This window comes from Neopelma chrysocephalum, unplaced genomic scaffold (assembly GCF_003984885.1).
Source record: "Neopelma chrysocephalum unplaced genomic scaffold, ASM398488v2 Primary Assembly neopelma1_191144, whole genome shotgun sequence".
Lineage (NCBI taxonomy): Eukaryota > Metazoa > Chordata > Aves > Passeriformes > Pipridae > Neopelma > Neopelma chrysocephalum.
In genome coordinates, this window is record NW_020939741.1 from 1 (window position 1) to 16,559 (window position 16,559).

The window sequence follows — 16,559 nt, forward strand, 5'->3', positions numbered from 1 at the left end:
GCAGGACTGGCTATGGCCACCACTACTTCCGGGTTCCGTCACTTCATTCTCCCGCCGATCAGCGCCGCAAAACTGAGCCTCTTCTATAAGGCAGCCGGCAGCCAACCTGCCAACACTTACTGACACTCACTCATCCCAGGGAGCGAGGGAGAGAGGGAGACAAAATACCTGCCGGGAGGAAAAAAAAAAAAAAAAGAGAGAGGGGGAAGTCCGGGCTTTGCAAACTATTCAATTTTTCTTCGCATCTTTCCCCACCCCCCTTCACAGTACTTAAAAAAAAAAAAAAACAACAAAAAAAACAAACAAAAAAAAAAACCAAAAACCAACAACCCTATAGCGATCCTAAAAGGCAAAACCCGACCACGGAGTTCCTGGAAGAAGAAACCGGGGTTAAAAAGATTCCTCCTCTCTTCTTCATCATCATCAACCATCATTCATTCACTACCTTGACATTCCCTGGCTTTGATTGACAGCTGGAGTGGCAAAAAGCCATGAGACACGACAGTTTGGTTACATGTGGGTTGCTGACGGGCCGATCGTAACCTTCAGTTTGGGGGCTTGACAATTTTTTTTTTTTTTTTTTTTTTTTGCGTAGCGAAAGAAAAAAGGAAAAAGAGAGAGAGAAAAAGGAAAGAGAGAAAGAGACAGAAAAAAGAAGAAAACTCAGAAACTCATCGTGGTTCTTGACTGTTTTTTATATACTATCGTTGTTGTTGTTGTTGTTGTTATTATTATTATTATTATTTACCCATATTGGAGAATAGGAGAAGCCTATAAGTGGGTTGCAAAAAAAAAAAAAAAAAAGGAATCTTCTTCACTCTAAATCACTTTCTTTGCTGGACTGGGATATTAAATATACGACACATCCAGGAGTTTATTGGAGCGCAGACTGATGGCGCAAAGGGTAGGTTTAAATCTCCAACACTTACCTATATATAAATCCTCTCTTAAGAGGGGCCTGTCCGATTTGCTCTCCTCTGTTGCTGCTGATGATGGCGGCCACTATTAAAAAATAGCAGCAAAAATTCACTGGCTTTTTGTGTGTGTGCATGAGTGTCTCTCTGTGTGTGTCTCTGCAATTGTTCCACGCTTTTTTCCTTTCTAGCTTTTCCCCCAGCAGAGCGATTTCCCTGCTCTCTGCCTGCTCAGTAGCACGGGTTTCACAGGGGAAAGCTTGCTGCTGCTCCTGCTGCTGCTGCCGCCGCTACTGCCACTGTCTAGCAAAGACTAAGAAATACATATGTGTGTCTGCGTATATATGAATGTATATATATGTATACACATATAGCTGCTTTTTTTTTTTTTTTTTTGTCTCTGGCTTTGACAAGGACAAGGGGAATTGCTACTAAATAATGTTTCTGGTAACTTTCAGATTATTTCCCCCTTTATCTCCCCCCCCTCCCCATGCACCCTACCTTACCTCTCTCCTTCCTGGTGTTCATTTATTTACCTAGTTGCTTTTGATTCTGCTTGTTTATTAATTTTTTTTTTGTTCTTCCTCTCTAATGCAGAGTAACTCTAGTTTCTCTCCTCCGTTTCCTTCCTTTTCATTCCCGTTTCCTTGTTAGGGGTTCTCCTGCCCGTGCTGAAGAGGACCGTCTACCCACACACACGCAGGCAGGCATACACACTTTCCCCCTTTACCTTTCCCTGCACCCCCACTCCTTCCTCAGCCTCTCCAGCCCCTGCTCCCGGTCCCAATTGATTTCATTTTGCATATTTCTCTCTCTGTTGTGGCTGTTCTTGTTTTGTTTTGCTCTGTTTGTGTCTGTCCGGGTGCTTTACTCTCTTCTGACTTTTGTTGTTGTTGTTTGTTTGGTTTGGTTTTTTTTTTTTATTCCCCTCTCTCTTCTCCTCTTTCTTTTTCTTTCTCCTCTTCCGGCCCGTTTTTTGACAGTACGATGAGCTGCCCCACTACGGCGGGATGGACGGAGTAGGGGTGCCGGCGTCCATGTACGGGGACCCCCACGCCCCCCGGCCGATTCCCCCGGTGCACCACCTCAACCATGGGCCGCCGCTCCACGCCGGACAGCACTACGGTGCCCACGCCCCGCACCCCAATGTCATGCCGGCCAGCATGGGCTCCGCTGTCAACGACGCCCTGAAGCGGGACAAGGATGCGATCTACGGGTAGGTGCCGCTGGGCCGCCCGGGCCCGGCTCCGCAGCGCTGGTGCCCGCGGAGCGGCCAGGGCAGAAGCTGGGCGGGCGGGCGGCAGGGGCTCCCGCGGGGCCGCGACGGCAGCGGCAGTCGGGCCCCGGAGTGGAGTGGGGCGGGAGGAGCCCCGGAGGGTCCGGCTGGAGGGCGGTGGCCGACTAGCCGCCCGCTCTGGTGGGAGACCCGCGCGGTGCCACTGCCGCGGCTGGCGATCTCGGGACGAGGGCGATCCCAGCCTGACTCTTAGCTGAGGTACCAGCACCCACGGGAAACGGGTGCTGGAAAAACAGACCTCTCGGGAAGAGAGGCTAGGCTTGGGGGAGGTGGTGTTGCCTTGTCCTTCCATTTTTCTTTTTTATTTACTCGGGTTTTTTTCCTTCACCCCCCCCTTTTTTTCTTATCCGTGGGGTTTTTTTTTTCTTTCTTGGAAAGGCCACAGTTAGGAGTTAGAGACGGCTCTTACTGCTTTGAATTTTAGTTGGAGAAGTGTTGTTCTGGTGTTCTCCTCCATGCCATAATACCACTCTCCCAACTTTGTAAATAAAGAGCTATTCACAACGCAGAAGATAGTAAGAATGGAAGGGATTCACTTCTTGCAAACAGCTCTTCCCTGAGACAGAAGACATAAACACATTGGGGGCAATGAAATGAGTTTTCTACTCAAGAAAGAACATGAGGAAAAGAGACGCATACCCAGCAAAACTCAAGGCACCAGGGCATTGCTTGGAGGGAATGACACCAATTCCCTTCAATCCCTTTTGGAAAAAATACTAAATGATCCTAAAATGAGAGCTAGTAACATCTATGACAGAGTGTGGGGCCTTGATCAGACACCAAAGGGGAAAAGAAACAAACGCATGATTACTACTTAACACGTAGATAATTTTTTTCTGACTACACCAACTATGGGAAAATATTTCACGAAGTGCTCCCTCCCTCCGCCCCCTCCCCTGCTCACTTATCTGGACAGATGGTATTTTACTTGGGTGTGCTTCCTAAGCCAGGAAACTTCACCACATTTTTGCTAGCAGGCCCCTTGAAAAATAAAATTACGTATTAAGGAGTTTGCAGTTTGCCTAGCTGTGCTCTCGTTTTAGGTCATAGCTGGAGGGTAGGGATGGGATCTTCCACGTTTTGCGATATGTTAAGCTGTGGCAAAAATTGTAAGATTCCCAGCTGAACTGCTGCTGAGCACATTCGGTGCCTTGTGCATTTGAAGGAGCGGTCACTTTTGTCCTCTTCGGTGAGGACTGAACGGGGGATGCGGTTCGGGTATTGCAATTTCAAAAGGAAAAAAAAAACAACCCAGCAACCCAACAAAAACCAATCCACTACAAACTCCATCATTTTTATTTCAAAATATTGTTCTCTCCTACTCTGCCCGGAGCATTACTGCTAGGCTATAGAGTGTGGCTGTGTCCGTGTGTCCATGTCTGTGTATCCATGCATTAAAAAAAAAAATACTTGTTGATTAGAGTTCTTCTTTCCCCCTCTCCCTCCACCCCCTCCCTTCTCTTTGTGTGCCACTGCCCGGTAGGCACCCGTTGTTCCCCCTCTTAGCTCTGGTCTTTGAGAAGTGCGAGTTGGCGACCTGCACGCCCCGGGAGCCCGGCGTGGCCGGCGGGGACGTCTGCTCCTCCGATTCCTTCAACGAGGACATCGCCGTTTTCGCCAAACAGGTTCGGCATCTCTCCGCCCGCCCCCGACCCTCCCCAGCGCTCCCGCCGCCTCCTCAGCTCCTCGACCCACACGGACGGGTGCTGGCAGGGGTAGCACACCCTCCCCCCCGGCGCCCCCTCTCCGGCGGGGCAGGGGTGCGCGCTGGTGGCCCGGCTGGCTCTAATTCCCCCTCCGCCGGCAGCTCCTCCATGCTACCAGGCTGGGACTCCCGGCCCTCGCCCTCCTGCATTAGTGATAGGGAAAGATAGCTGTGGCCGAGTTTTGGAGGCAGAGGGAGCGGGAGGCAGGCAGGAGACCCAAAGGAGAGGGCTCCCGTGTCACCGGCGGCCGGCTCGGCGCCTGGCCGGCAGCTTCTCTCCAAGCACGGTGACCCAGGGCGTTCAGCCGGATTTTGGTAGCAGCCGGTTTTGTCACACGGGTTTTTCCCCCTTCGGGTGATCCGGTTACAGGGCTAAAAAGAGAAGCTGTAGTTCACGCTGCTTTCTCTTCTTCTTGCAGGTCCGCGCCGAAAAACCACTTTTTTCTTCAAATCCAGAGTTGGACAATTTGGTAAGGCCTGCTCCCCCTTCCACCCCACTGCCCTCTCGTCCTTCCCGACCCCTCTGCCAGCTGCCGGCAAGCGCCCTCCGCCGCCCGGGGCCGGGGCTGATCGGTGCGGCGGGGCAGCGGCTGCCGGCCCAGGCACCCGGGCTGCGTGGGCAGGGGAGCGGGGCGCCGGCCGACCGGGAAGTTGCGGTCAAGGGGCTTCAAAGAGCTGCACTCTTAAAAAGAGCCAGGACAAACTCTCGAGTCCCATGCATTGCAAAGCTGCATTTGAAAGCCATGGGAAGCTAAAATGAAGGAAATAACTTCTTAAGAAGAGAGAGACGGAGAATTCTAACTTAATTCTTTTGGTAATGTGAATGATTTCAATATTCAAAGTGCCTAAATCCGCTTGTAAAAAAGATGCTAAACCATTCACACACTCACCACCCTTTCTCCTGCGGGCCCGGGGGATGGAGGGGAGTGGGGGTGGCAGCGTGTGATTGACTTCTCTGCGGACCCTCAGGGATGAGGGCCGGGGTGCTGAGAAGGGAGCAAGGAGAAGAGGAAAAGGTTTTCTCCAAGATCGCGGTAATAAAGCACTAATCACCGCTCCTGGAATAAATACGATAAAAATCAAGTGCTTAGGTTAAAGTTGATCAAAATTGTTGAAGCGTGACCAATGAGCTAAAATCCTGGATAATGACTGCGCGCCCTGACAATCCCCTTCTCCCCCTTGCCCACTTGGGCTCGCAGCTCTGTACAGCCCCCGTGCTCCTGTCTCCCACGTAACCTCTTGCTCAAAACTTTCTTGCAGATGATCCAAGCAATACAAGTACTAAGGTTTCATCTTTTGGAATTAGAAAAGGTAAGAGCCACGGAGATGGGAGCGGGGAATGCTATTCCCTCTCTGTCCTCACCTCCTCCTCCCACCCCACCTCCCTCACCCCGCCCTTCCCTCCCGACTGGGCTGACTTGTAAACATGGCCAGAGGAGAGAGGGGAAACGCAGTGTGACACTATAACCTGTACCATCAGAACATGTGACACCCGACAGGCATGCCTAGCCCAGCCCGCCTTTTTTTTTTTTTTTTTTTTTTATGTGTGTGTGTGTTTGTCTAATTTCAGTATTTAATATGTTAAACCCCTTCCATCCTTATTACCCCTTCCCCCAGTAGATTTTCTTTTCCTCACTCAGAAATAATATGTTTAACAAAAAGTTATGAAATCACTCCGCTCTCCAGCTCTGGCAGGCACATTAACCCCAAGCAAGCACTAAATATTTGGAAGAGGCAGGGGCCCCTGCACGGCGTGGGCAGGGGGCTGTATCCTGGGATTAGAACGGTTCTAACCACACCGAGTAGCTTCGTTTTACTGCTCCCGACCATTTAGACCTTTGTTTTTAGCCCCGGTTTAAATTAATCCCGTCCCGAGTGACTAGTTGTACCTGTCCGGCTCGCGTATGCTCCGGAGATACCGTCTGAGTCCAGCTCCCAGTGTTCTGATGTTATCATCAAATCTGATTTCCTTCTGCACACCAGTTCAAGCCCACTATCTTTCTCTCTAACTTGTTGCTGCGACAAGTCTCTAGAGAATAATATGTGCCGCAACAATTTCTCTATTGTTTCCTTGCCTTCAACTATTGTCCCCCTTTAATTAGAGTTACTTGTGGAGTAGTACAGAGGGTTGTCCTTGCTACCAAAAAAAAAAAAAAGTTGCAATATGATAGTTTGCCATTATTGATACTATTATTCTTGTTATTCTTTTCAGGTTCATGAATTGTGTGATAATTTCTGCCATCGGTACATTAGTTGTTTGAAGGGAAAAATGCCAATAGACCTCGTTATTGATGAAAGGGATGGCAGCTCCAAATCAGACCACGAAGAACTCTCAGGATCTTCCACAAATTTAGCCGATCATGTAAGTCTTTCTGTTTTCTTTATGGCATTTTTTAAGACTTTAACCTGCTTACAGGACCTGTTCCCAATTTCCTTGCTTTGCTGCTGTTGTCTAGTAGTATTATTACTACTTTAACCTCTTGCAAGCTCGGACCCCATCTTCACACTTTCTTCCCTCTTGCTTTGTAAAGTTATAGAAATTCAAAAGGTTCCCTCAGTTTCCATCTGTAAAGCATCGAGTTTGCAATGATTTGTAAAGTTTCCTGGTCTGGGCTGCTTGGAGAGTTAGCAAATTGTCTGTTTGATGTGGGGATAGGTGCTTTCTCCTCTTCTTTGCCAACTTTGTAATCAATGCATCAATGTAAGGAAACTGAGACAAGAAAGTTAGGGAGAAAGTTTGCTGATTTGCTCCCCCATCCCCTCTTGTGGGAATGACAAGTGATGAGAATTATTGGCAATACCACACTGCATTAAAAAAAAAAAAGGGGTTAGCACATTAGAGCTTTTGCTTTAGAGCAACTTATTGTCAGAATATGGACTTATTGCCAAATGCCTGAAGCATCTTCATAATAAAAGACAGTAACCTTGATGAAGCAATTATTAACAATGTATTACAGAAAGCTGGAGAGATTGATGATTGAATAACCATAGGTTAGTGGTTGATTTTAACACTTTAGGAGTTGCTGGATTAGTGTAATGTGTTTAGGACTAAATGTTGGTGTGCGTGGTGAGGAGAGTGCCTTTGTTTTTCCGGGTTTTGGAGCGGCTCTTGTGATCCTTCAAAAGATGTAGATGCAAAGAGACTTTGGGATGTGAACGGAAAGATTGCAGCTGGTACCGCAGAAAAGGGAAGGAATAGCTCTGGTTAAAAAGAGTGGGTGTGAACTCCAGTTTATTTATAGGAATGCATCCCTGGGGGGTAAAGGGGTTTACACAGTTTTAGATTCAATTGAACTCCTAATCTAAATGATACAGTCTAATATTTTAGTGGTTGAAATATTAATTTAACACCCGGTGTGAAGTTAACCATGCTTTCTGCACAGGCGTCTGCCTTTATTTCCCAGTGTGTTAAGAGGAGTAGCTGCAAGCCCAGGGAGAATGAGCTTTCTAGGAGCTTTTGTTTCCTTTGAAAACATGTTGTTTGTTTGCGTATCTGATAATTACATTAGATCTGGACTGAAGCTGAATTGGGAGATAAAATAATAATAAATTCTTCTAATGTCCCCCTTCTGGCACGACTTAGTTATGGGAAATATTTTGGGACCCAAGCCTTAGCTTTCATTTTCTCATTTGTATTCAGTAAACATTACAGGACAAGGTTTGTGCTATGTTTTACATTTCAAATCTATTATTTTGAGAGAAAAAGGTATGCAGAGCTTCCTGAAAGTTTCCCCGCTTATCAGCTATCTCACATGTAGATAATAAACTCTATGAGTCATGACATAATTTCAAAAATATTTGTATCATGGCATTTTACAACCCTAAATTAGTGGGCATAAGTATCCTGGGAGAACACTAGAAAAGAAATTGAAATGAGTGGCACACTGAAACATAGTGATTCATTGTGTAAAATTTAGAGAAACAGAAAAAAACTAACATGTTTCTCCAGTACAGTTTCTTTACAAGCCTGTGTTTCAAGTGGAAGTGTAGAAATGGAGCATGCTTATGTTTATATTGAAGAGATTAGATAAACTAGCTTGTTTAGGGTTCTGGCAGATGGCAAATGCTCAAGCCAATTTGCAGTGCTCCATTATAATATTTAAATTCACACACAATGATAGGACAGAGGTGGAGGGGGTTAGCATTTTGATAATTTGGTAACTATTATCATCCCTAAGAAGAATCTGTGGCCCCAAAAACAAACTAAAATAAATATGACAACCCATTTATCTTGCACCCGTTAGGGTTTACCACTTCATTGGGTATTATAATTTAAAGCCTTTTATTTCCTGGAGATTTGAGCTATAACATTTTTACTTTAGCCCCCTGCTATTTGTTTTGAAAGGAAGCAATAATTTGTGCAACCAGAACACCAACTGGGAAATGAAGAGCTGTATCACATAGTTACATTTTATTCATGCGTTTTGGGAAATGTGTCTCCTTATTGGATTTTTTTTTTATATTAGCTTGTTTTCCTGACAAAACTTTAACACTCTTTTATAGCTTAGTCAAACTACCATATTTATATTTGCACTGTACAAGGTTCCAGCAGGAAGAAATCCACCCTTATTCATAGAGAAGGAAAAGCTTAAAAAAAATAGCTAATATAATCATGCAAGTCTATTAAAAAATGAGCTATCATTTCTGATCATCTACCTGGAAATGTAACAGTTCAAGCATGCAAATTTGTCCAATTTGACTCTCCAGGTTTATTTTTTTTCATTTGCCTTGATATGCATATTTAATATACAGCCGCAGGCTAGATCTCATTTGGTGAAAGTTGGTGCAGGGGAGATGATGAGCCACTTCAGAAGGACAGAGACAGCGTGTTGTTTCCTCTGTTTTATGTATTGGCCCGCTATTCTGATCCACGGGTCTTCCCCTCATGGTTTTATTTGCACATGAAATACTAGGAGCATTTCAACTGATTGGCTATGAATAATAATAACCCAAAAGAAGTGTAGGTTAATTTGTTGTGTGCCAAGGTTTCTCTTGAGGAGGTGACAGTTTGTGACAGCTGTTTGACACCCCAAAAATCCATACCCCTCTATTCTTGTTAAGTGGTGTAAAGCTACCCTCTGTGTGTTTAACATGAATGTGAGAGGTAGTAGTGGTGACAGTGGCAGTGCTGAACTAGGAACTAAGAAAGCTCTCAGCTTTATTGCTTTGCTAGACCTGAAAACCTGAAAAAGGGAAAGTAACAGAAACAATTGTAGGATTAACCAATATTTATTACCATATTACCTTATTACCATATTACCTTATTACCATAAGACTTTAAATGAGGTACTCAAATAGTGCATGCTTCCCCTTTCAAAATCCACTGCTCTACTATTTATATCACCTAATTGGAAACCAAAATCAAAATCAACAAAGGAATGAACTCTTCAGAGATACCCCTGTGCTGGAAAAAGGAGACAGCTGTAAGCGGTTTTGCTGTACATGTTTGGTAATAAGTGTGTTTATCGAATTTTATTTTAGTGTGCTATTAACCGTTATATAATATAGTTAGTGCAAAGGATCCAGGGACTTGGTAGATCAAACAGAGCAGTGCTGGCCACAAGAGGATGAAACTTTTCTTACTACTCTGCTGTGTTTAGTAAATATAAGAGCCCACAATTAGTGTTTGAAATTTTAACACCCTCAGTTTTTTTTATTGCTCTGAGGTATTAGCTGTAGATGGGAAGAAGGTAATTACAGCTACGCCCTGGCTGAACCAGATCAGTTAGGGGAGAAAAAAAAACCTATAAGAAAAGAGGAAAGAAACCTTTGCAGCTGCAGTTCAAGTTGAGTTTCCCAGCACAGATAATTTATTATTGTTTAACATAAACATTCTGGGCCTTATCCCGCACTCTGCCTAAATATCTGTTCAGCCTAAAATATCTGTTGAGATTGCTGAAAGATCCTTTTTTCTCTTTTCAAGTTATTCAAATCTGAAAAATATAATGCTTGTAAAATTTGAAGATTTTTAAACTTTTTTGAACATATGATAATGTTGCGTACTTTAATTACATTTCTTTTGTACTTTGCTTCACCTGATGCCACAATTCTTCCTTTAGCACAAAACTATTTGCAATTCTCCCATAGAAATTTATGGCTCCCCTTCCACTGGCTTTCGTGGGAACCAGATCAGGGCCTCAGTCCTTTTAATATTTGTTTATGTGTTCTAGTCAATTTGCAACTCAGAGGTAAAAATATACAGATCATAATTTATAAAATTTAATTAAAAATAGATAGAAATATACATACATCTCTTTTATAAAAAAAGACTGTTGACAGATTAGAAATCCAATGTCTTAGCTGCAGAAGAGAAATATTAGTCTGAATATTAAACCTTTCGGCTCTCAAATGAAGAGATACCTCTATTCTGTACTTTTGGACATCCAGACAATTTACATTTCTTTAATATTTCTTCTCAAAGAGTGATCTGTGCAAATTCCTGACATCTTGCAGATAAGAAAAAATAAAAAAACAGTAATACATATCTGTTACAGTTATATAATTAAACCTTTAGGTAACATTTCACTGAGTAACGAAGCAGTAATTGGGAGCCTGATGCTACACTCTCTAGGTACGCCACACTTTTATGGACTTCAGTGGGAGTTTTGAGAAATGCAGAATCAGACCCCAAAGGTGCTCTTTCTGTCTGTTGTGTGTCAGAAAGAAAACTAAATAGCCAACTGCAACAATAATAGGGCAAAGTTCTTAGGATGTGACTTAAGACTTCGGACATTGTGGTAGGCCCTGTGCTTTCTGAAGGGGCAAGGAGCATCAGGAACTTTCCAAGACTGGAGATATTGTGCATTTCCTCTTTTTGAAGGGCCAAGTTATGCTTCAGTCAATGGCTGAAGTCTCAAATTTGAGTCTGCAGCTCAAATTTTATTATTGTAATTTTAAACTGTGTTCTCACGAACTGGACTAATAATGTATTGCACTATCTATTTGATGATAGTGTTCCCTCTTTGGTTTGAGTTGTCTATCTGTCTAGGTGAAGTGTAGCCACACAGAATGACATAGAAGTACAATTACAAAAAAAAAGAAACTTTTGATTTTTTAAGTCTCGGTTCCTTACTAGCAGGGGAATTATATGTACAATTTCAGTCTTAATTAGAAAATGCAAAGCACATAGCTTTTCAGAATGCTGCCACATTCTAGGATGGTCAAAAATTCCTCCTGACACTTTCCTCAATGCAAAATCAAGGGACAAGAATTGAAACTTTTACATATATACACAAGTATCCGATAGATTGCAATGCCTTGTGTTTTGTTTAATTTGTGTTATTCTGGTACATAAAAAGCAATCATATTGAGTATGTATCTGTAGAATAATATACCTTAGTAATACTAGAAGTAGTCTTTTTTAGAAAACATACATATTGTGTCAGATTAGAGTTTCTGATGGCTCATTTGCATATTGAAAGTTTCTTTACACAGTAAGTTTATTATTAATGCACTCCACATGGTCTTTAAGACACCATCCCTAACTTTATACTCCCAAAATATAGACAGGCACAGATGCACACACAGAAACACATGTGCATGTATTGGTTACCATGTCCTGAATAGTCTATCATATTTTTGTATACAGTGGTACCTAGACACAGATTTTTGGGGTTATCAGTCATATCAGACATTCCACTGTGTTTACAGGTGTTACTTGTAAGAACAAGGTGAGCAGGATTTGGCTTGTATTTGGGGATGATAATGCCTTCTGTGTCAAGCAGTTCAGTTCAGTTTTGTGTTTGCAAAATTAATTTACAAGATCTTTGAGTCCAACCACCTTCACAAAGAATAAGCTCTATAGCCACTGTAGTTTCTTTTATGAAAGCACTTTGTGTTTTATTTATTCCTTCAAGATAATGATTTTGTCCATTTCATCTGATAAAATTATATCGGGGCCTGATCCTGTCACGGTTGTATACTTAAAACTTCAGTTAATGCCTGTGAGCCAAATCCTGCTCAGCTTACCCACATGGGTATCACCTGGCCTGGTTGATTTTACTTCCCAGTTATAAATAAGAAGCAGATTCCTTATGGTTAATTGAGTCTTTAATATCCTCATAAAAAGCAATATGAGATCAAAATCAACCCTAGCAGGATTACATATACTCACAAAAACTAGCCAGACTTCACCCAGTGGAAATCTTGGGCATACAAAGTAAGAATTGCGATTTATCAGAAGATGTTCCCATTTCAAATTTCTCTGTTACAACATCTCTGTTCAAGAAATCCTGTAACAGTTAAAAATTCTTGCGGTTTCCAAAAGATTTTCAACATCAACAAAAGAGTAATGTGTCAGATAGGCTTTGTATGCCAGGAGACTCTTGTCCTTTCTGTTGCTCTTTTCTAGATTTAGCAAAATTCAATGGTGGTGCTAAATCATTTTTTTTTTAACTTTCAAGGGAAAAAACACTGGTAAAATTGTGTTTTCTAGGGAAGGCTGTGTGTGTAAATGAGAAACAGCGGATAGCGGTGGAGTGATCTCCTGTGGCCCCGCTAGTACAAGCTTTCCCCATATTGTCTCCTGCTTTTATATTAATTACAACTTGCATTATCAGCTGCGAGTGTGTAGCCCAGCAAATAGAAAATACTTTCCCTGGAGACATAGCTTCTTGTATCTATTTTCCATCTCCTTCTATTGTGCCCTACTCGGTATTCACTGCTTTTCTCCTAGTAACACTGCTCTTTAACACAATTAGGTAAGAGCAAGAGGAGTACCATATTTGACTCCCAATTATTAAAACTACTGGGAATAGATACAAGTGTGCTGTTCACTTTCTGTGGTATCTGGCATTAGTTTAGGTCATACATGTGTGAAATCTTTGTAGTATGCATATGTATACAAAATAGGTAATTGCATTTTGGCAGACATCATCCACACTCTTCAATGTGTTTCTGCAAAGTATATTACTAAACTTGCAAGAAGAAACAAGAAGCCACACTAGCAGTTTGTGTAATTTATCTAAAGCTATCTGTTAGATTTATTTTTCTTTCTTTTTTTCCCCCCAGTGTGATGATTTAATATAAATTTCATTGAAACTAACAGAAAAATTGCAACTAACATCAGTAGGCTTTAGGCCAGGATCTCTTTAGGTACCCAAACTGTACTGATAAAGTGTTTCCAGTGAAGCAAATTTTAGATGTGTCATTTGGTCCCAGTTTTGGATTTTTTTGTGAAGACATGCATAAAACAACTACTTACGATTAGTCATTTGGCCAAGAATTTTTTTGTGAGGGATGCAAGGTTGGAAACAGTCTAGGGGAGAAAAAGAGAATTTCGCTGGCATATAACAATGATCTCAGTCCAAAGCAAAAGAATGCTGCCTTTTTATGAGTGTGTAAACTCCACCCCTAGAATTATTTGTAACTTTTTATAATATTAAAGCCTTGCTATTTCCCTCCGTTTCAAATTTCTCCAATATTCTACTGTCACATCTAGTAAATATCTTATCTTATATTTTCTGTCCTTCAACAAAATTCTGCCAAATTGCTTCCTCAAGAAAACTGTGTCACAAGAAATATATTTAATTCCCAATCAATACAGTCAGTCTTTCTAAAAGAGGATCTACAAACTGAGGTCAAGAACAACTCAGCCTGGTAGAGACAGCAAGTGTTTTCAGCTGTGGGAAGTCTCATTCAGTTATGGTTTTGAAACAGAAAGGCTGACCTAGCTTTTGAAATATTGTATGATAGGTTTTGATGACATTTGCCTTAAAACATAGCTGAACTGTTACCAGTCAATTATTGTAATTTTCATATATGTGATAAGGAGCTCCAACAGCAGTTAATGTAAGAAAGCCTGCAGTACACAAAATTACCATAACTCACGGTGTTCCCTGAAAAGTTTAGCCTAGGTGAACATGTTGCAATTATTACCTTTTCTAAAAAAAGGTTCCAGCATGATGCTGTTGGAGGGCTAAACTCATGCTATGCTATTGTTTCTTTCCTTTTTCATGTATTTCTTTAGCTCTTTATCTGATTACCATCCGGCAAACAGCTGACGCTAAGAGGCTGCAGAGGGCTGAAGAGCTCCTGTCTGCTGTTTGCCTTCAGCTTGAAGCTATTTGAGTGGCTTCCTAACTCAGAGATAAAAAGAGAAGCTCATAGGCAGAACTGTGTTTTAATCCAAGCTGTAAAGAAACTTGCTCAGTTTTTGTATTTTATTTCCATATGAACTTTTCGCTAACCTTATTTTCAACTTTTTGTTCTTTCTAATAACATCTGGCCTGCTTCAGCTTTCAAGACTTCTCATCTTTCTGTGTTTCTCTCCACCTGACTCTGTAAAATGATGGTAAAATGTGGTAGTTGGTTTGTTTGCTTGTTTTGTTTGTTTTTCCTTATTTTTTTCATGAAATTGTGGGGGTTACAGTGTTAATAGTGATTTCTAAGACTTAATACAATAACCTTGATGAATATAAAATCTTATTGTTTGGTGGCTTTTTTTCCTGTTGTAATTCTGTGTGAGGAAAAATAGATCAGTCTTCTAGGTTTTGGAGGGGGTGGTAATTTTGTGCCATAAGTGCCGTTGTGCTGACAGGTTATGCAAATTTCAGACCCTAACCTGTCTTCTGATTTTACTCCTATCTTCCTGTCATGGAACCATGTACGTGGGTGCATGTGTGTGTCTGTCTTTGGAAGGCGAAGGTTATTTGGATCCTTCTTACCCTTTGGTCACATGAGACTTTTCTGGGAATCTTTTGAAGTTATGGGTTCTTTCCTTTGTCTCTGCTGTGATCCGGGTCAGACCCGTCAGATTAATGTTACTGGGTATTGTAGCAAGCCGTTATTTGGCAGTTCTATTCTGCATGGCTATAGAGCATGTGGTACTAATCAGTGCTAGGAGATTACTTTGAGATGTTTCAGTATAGATTCTGGGACTTGGTCCCAATCACACTTACACTGTATTTTACAACGGATAAATCAGTTGATTTTGTTGAACTTATTCCTACTACGCATTGGGGTAGATGAGGTCAGGATCAGTCCTGCTCAAAAAATTTATCCAAACCCAACATTGCTGTCTTCAGGTTCTCCTCATGCTTTAATAGTAGGGCATTATTTCACAATGCAGATTTAAACCACAATCAAACCTAAGAAGCTTTTTTTTTTTTTTTGAGGGGGGATTTATTGTTTGTTTCGTTGTTGAATTATTATAATGTGCTCGATTAAAGTTGTCGCATACAGGTGACAAGTAACACAGGTCTTGCCCCTAGTCTGATCTGTTTCATGTGTTCTTGCTCTCCTTTTCTGCCAGAGGAAATTCCATCTCTTGCCTGCCTTCATGTGGTGCTGATAAAGCTCTTCCTGTACAGTAGAATTCCTGTTTTCCTTTAAGCAACAGCAGGGTATTGGGAATGATCAGGAAAGGGGAGGAGGACAGGAGGAGAATACACTCAACAAAGTAGCCCTAAACTGTAACATTAACTTTTCCTCACTTATCCTTTTAAGTAGCAGTTCCTCTCTCCGGGAAAGACAATACCCAATGAATTAGATAGTGTACTTGAATTATGTGACTAAAGTACAGTAGTTGAGGTCTTAGCCAAATTTTGCAAACTTTTATGTCTGTCTTCTGTGTTCCCTTTTGTAGTGTTTTATGCATGGTAATGTAGAAAGAATTGCATAAAAATCACTATACATGTTATTTTATATAATCACCTGGTGGTTATTTTTGACAATTCTTGTAAGCGAACTGTTAGAAAGATAATTCTAGAAATTCTTTTGAAATGTGTCATATCAAGGTGATGATGTGGGGTAGGGGATGAGGAAACATCTTTCCCAGTATATAACGTCTTTCAGGGAAAGCTTGCTTTTTCCCCTCACAACTTTGAATCTGTTGAAAGTTTTTCCAATGTTTAAATGTGTGACAGAGAGGGTAAGGAGTGAGGACATACTTCTCTCCCATGCATGTTCTCTTGTACTTCTTGAAACAGTTTCCCTCCTCCTCTCCCCTCACGGCTCTAGTCAGTCTATAAAAACAAAGTGTAAGAAGACAGTCTGCATACCAACTATTTTGATCCTAATGAGAATACCTAGTATCATAAACTGTGCAGGTTGATGGTTTCTCCTCCCACTACCCTGTAGAGCTCATTAAGAAACTTAATTTTTTTTTGCTCCTAATATATTCTTCTGCAGTACTACTCAAACAATTAAATCCAGACAACTCTTTGGAAAGCTTAAAAAAGAAAAAAAAATCTGTCCTGTGCTTAAACAAGTAAATCTTTGTATCTCCTCTACTTGTCTTTGCTGAAGAATTATTACACTGTGCAAACAGTATTGGTGTTTGGCACATTTGACAAATGCTAATGTGTATACTTCCCCCCCCCCCTTCTCCTGGTTTTCTTTCTATTCTTCATTTGCTGTTGGAATGGGAACCGTGGAAAAAATTCCTTGGCACTCTGACACCAGAATCCTTCATCTTGGAGAGACCATGATGATGCAACCTCAACGCACTCAGCAGGCACACCAGGGCCCTCCAGCGGGGGCCACGCTTCCCAGAGTGGAGACAACAGCAGCGAGCAAGGTAAAAGGTCAAACTTTTTCCCTCCGCAAAGTAGGCATGACTAAAATAACTCCAGTTTTTTTCATTATATCAGTACATCTGCCTTAGAGTAAACATGGAGTGGCAGACTTGCAGTATAATCAGCTA

General features: G+C 41.9%; 1 protein-coding gene across 1 annotated transcript in view; it reads left to right on the forward strand.

Moving 5' to 3' along the window:
• Positions 1–596: 596 nt before the first annotated feature.
• LOC113963091 (homeobox protein Meis2-like) overlaps positions 597–16,559 on the forward strand; it is a gene marked incomplete at its 3' end in the record, with an annotated part of 41,871 nt that continues 25,908 nt past the window's right edge. The window contains exons 1-7 of the mRNA XM_027673877.1: positions 597–904; positions 1,898–2,130; positions 3,695–3,836; positions 4,336–4,386; positions 5,177–5,227; positions 6,129–6,278; positions 16,319–16,433. Of these exons, the coding sequence (XP_027529678.1) occupies positions 893–904; positions 1,898–2,130; positions 3,695–3,836; positions 4,336–4,386; positions 5,177–5,227; positions 6,129–6,278; positions 16,319–16,433 (754 nt within the window). The remainder of the gene's footprint in view (positions 905–1,897; positions 2,131–3,694; positions 3,837–4,335; positions 4,387–5,176; positions 5,228–6,128; positions 6,279–16,318; positions 16,434–16,559) is intronic.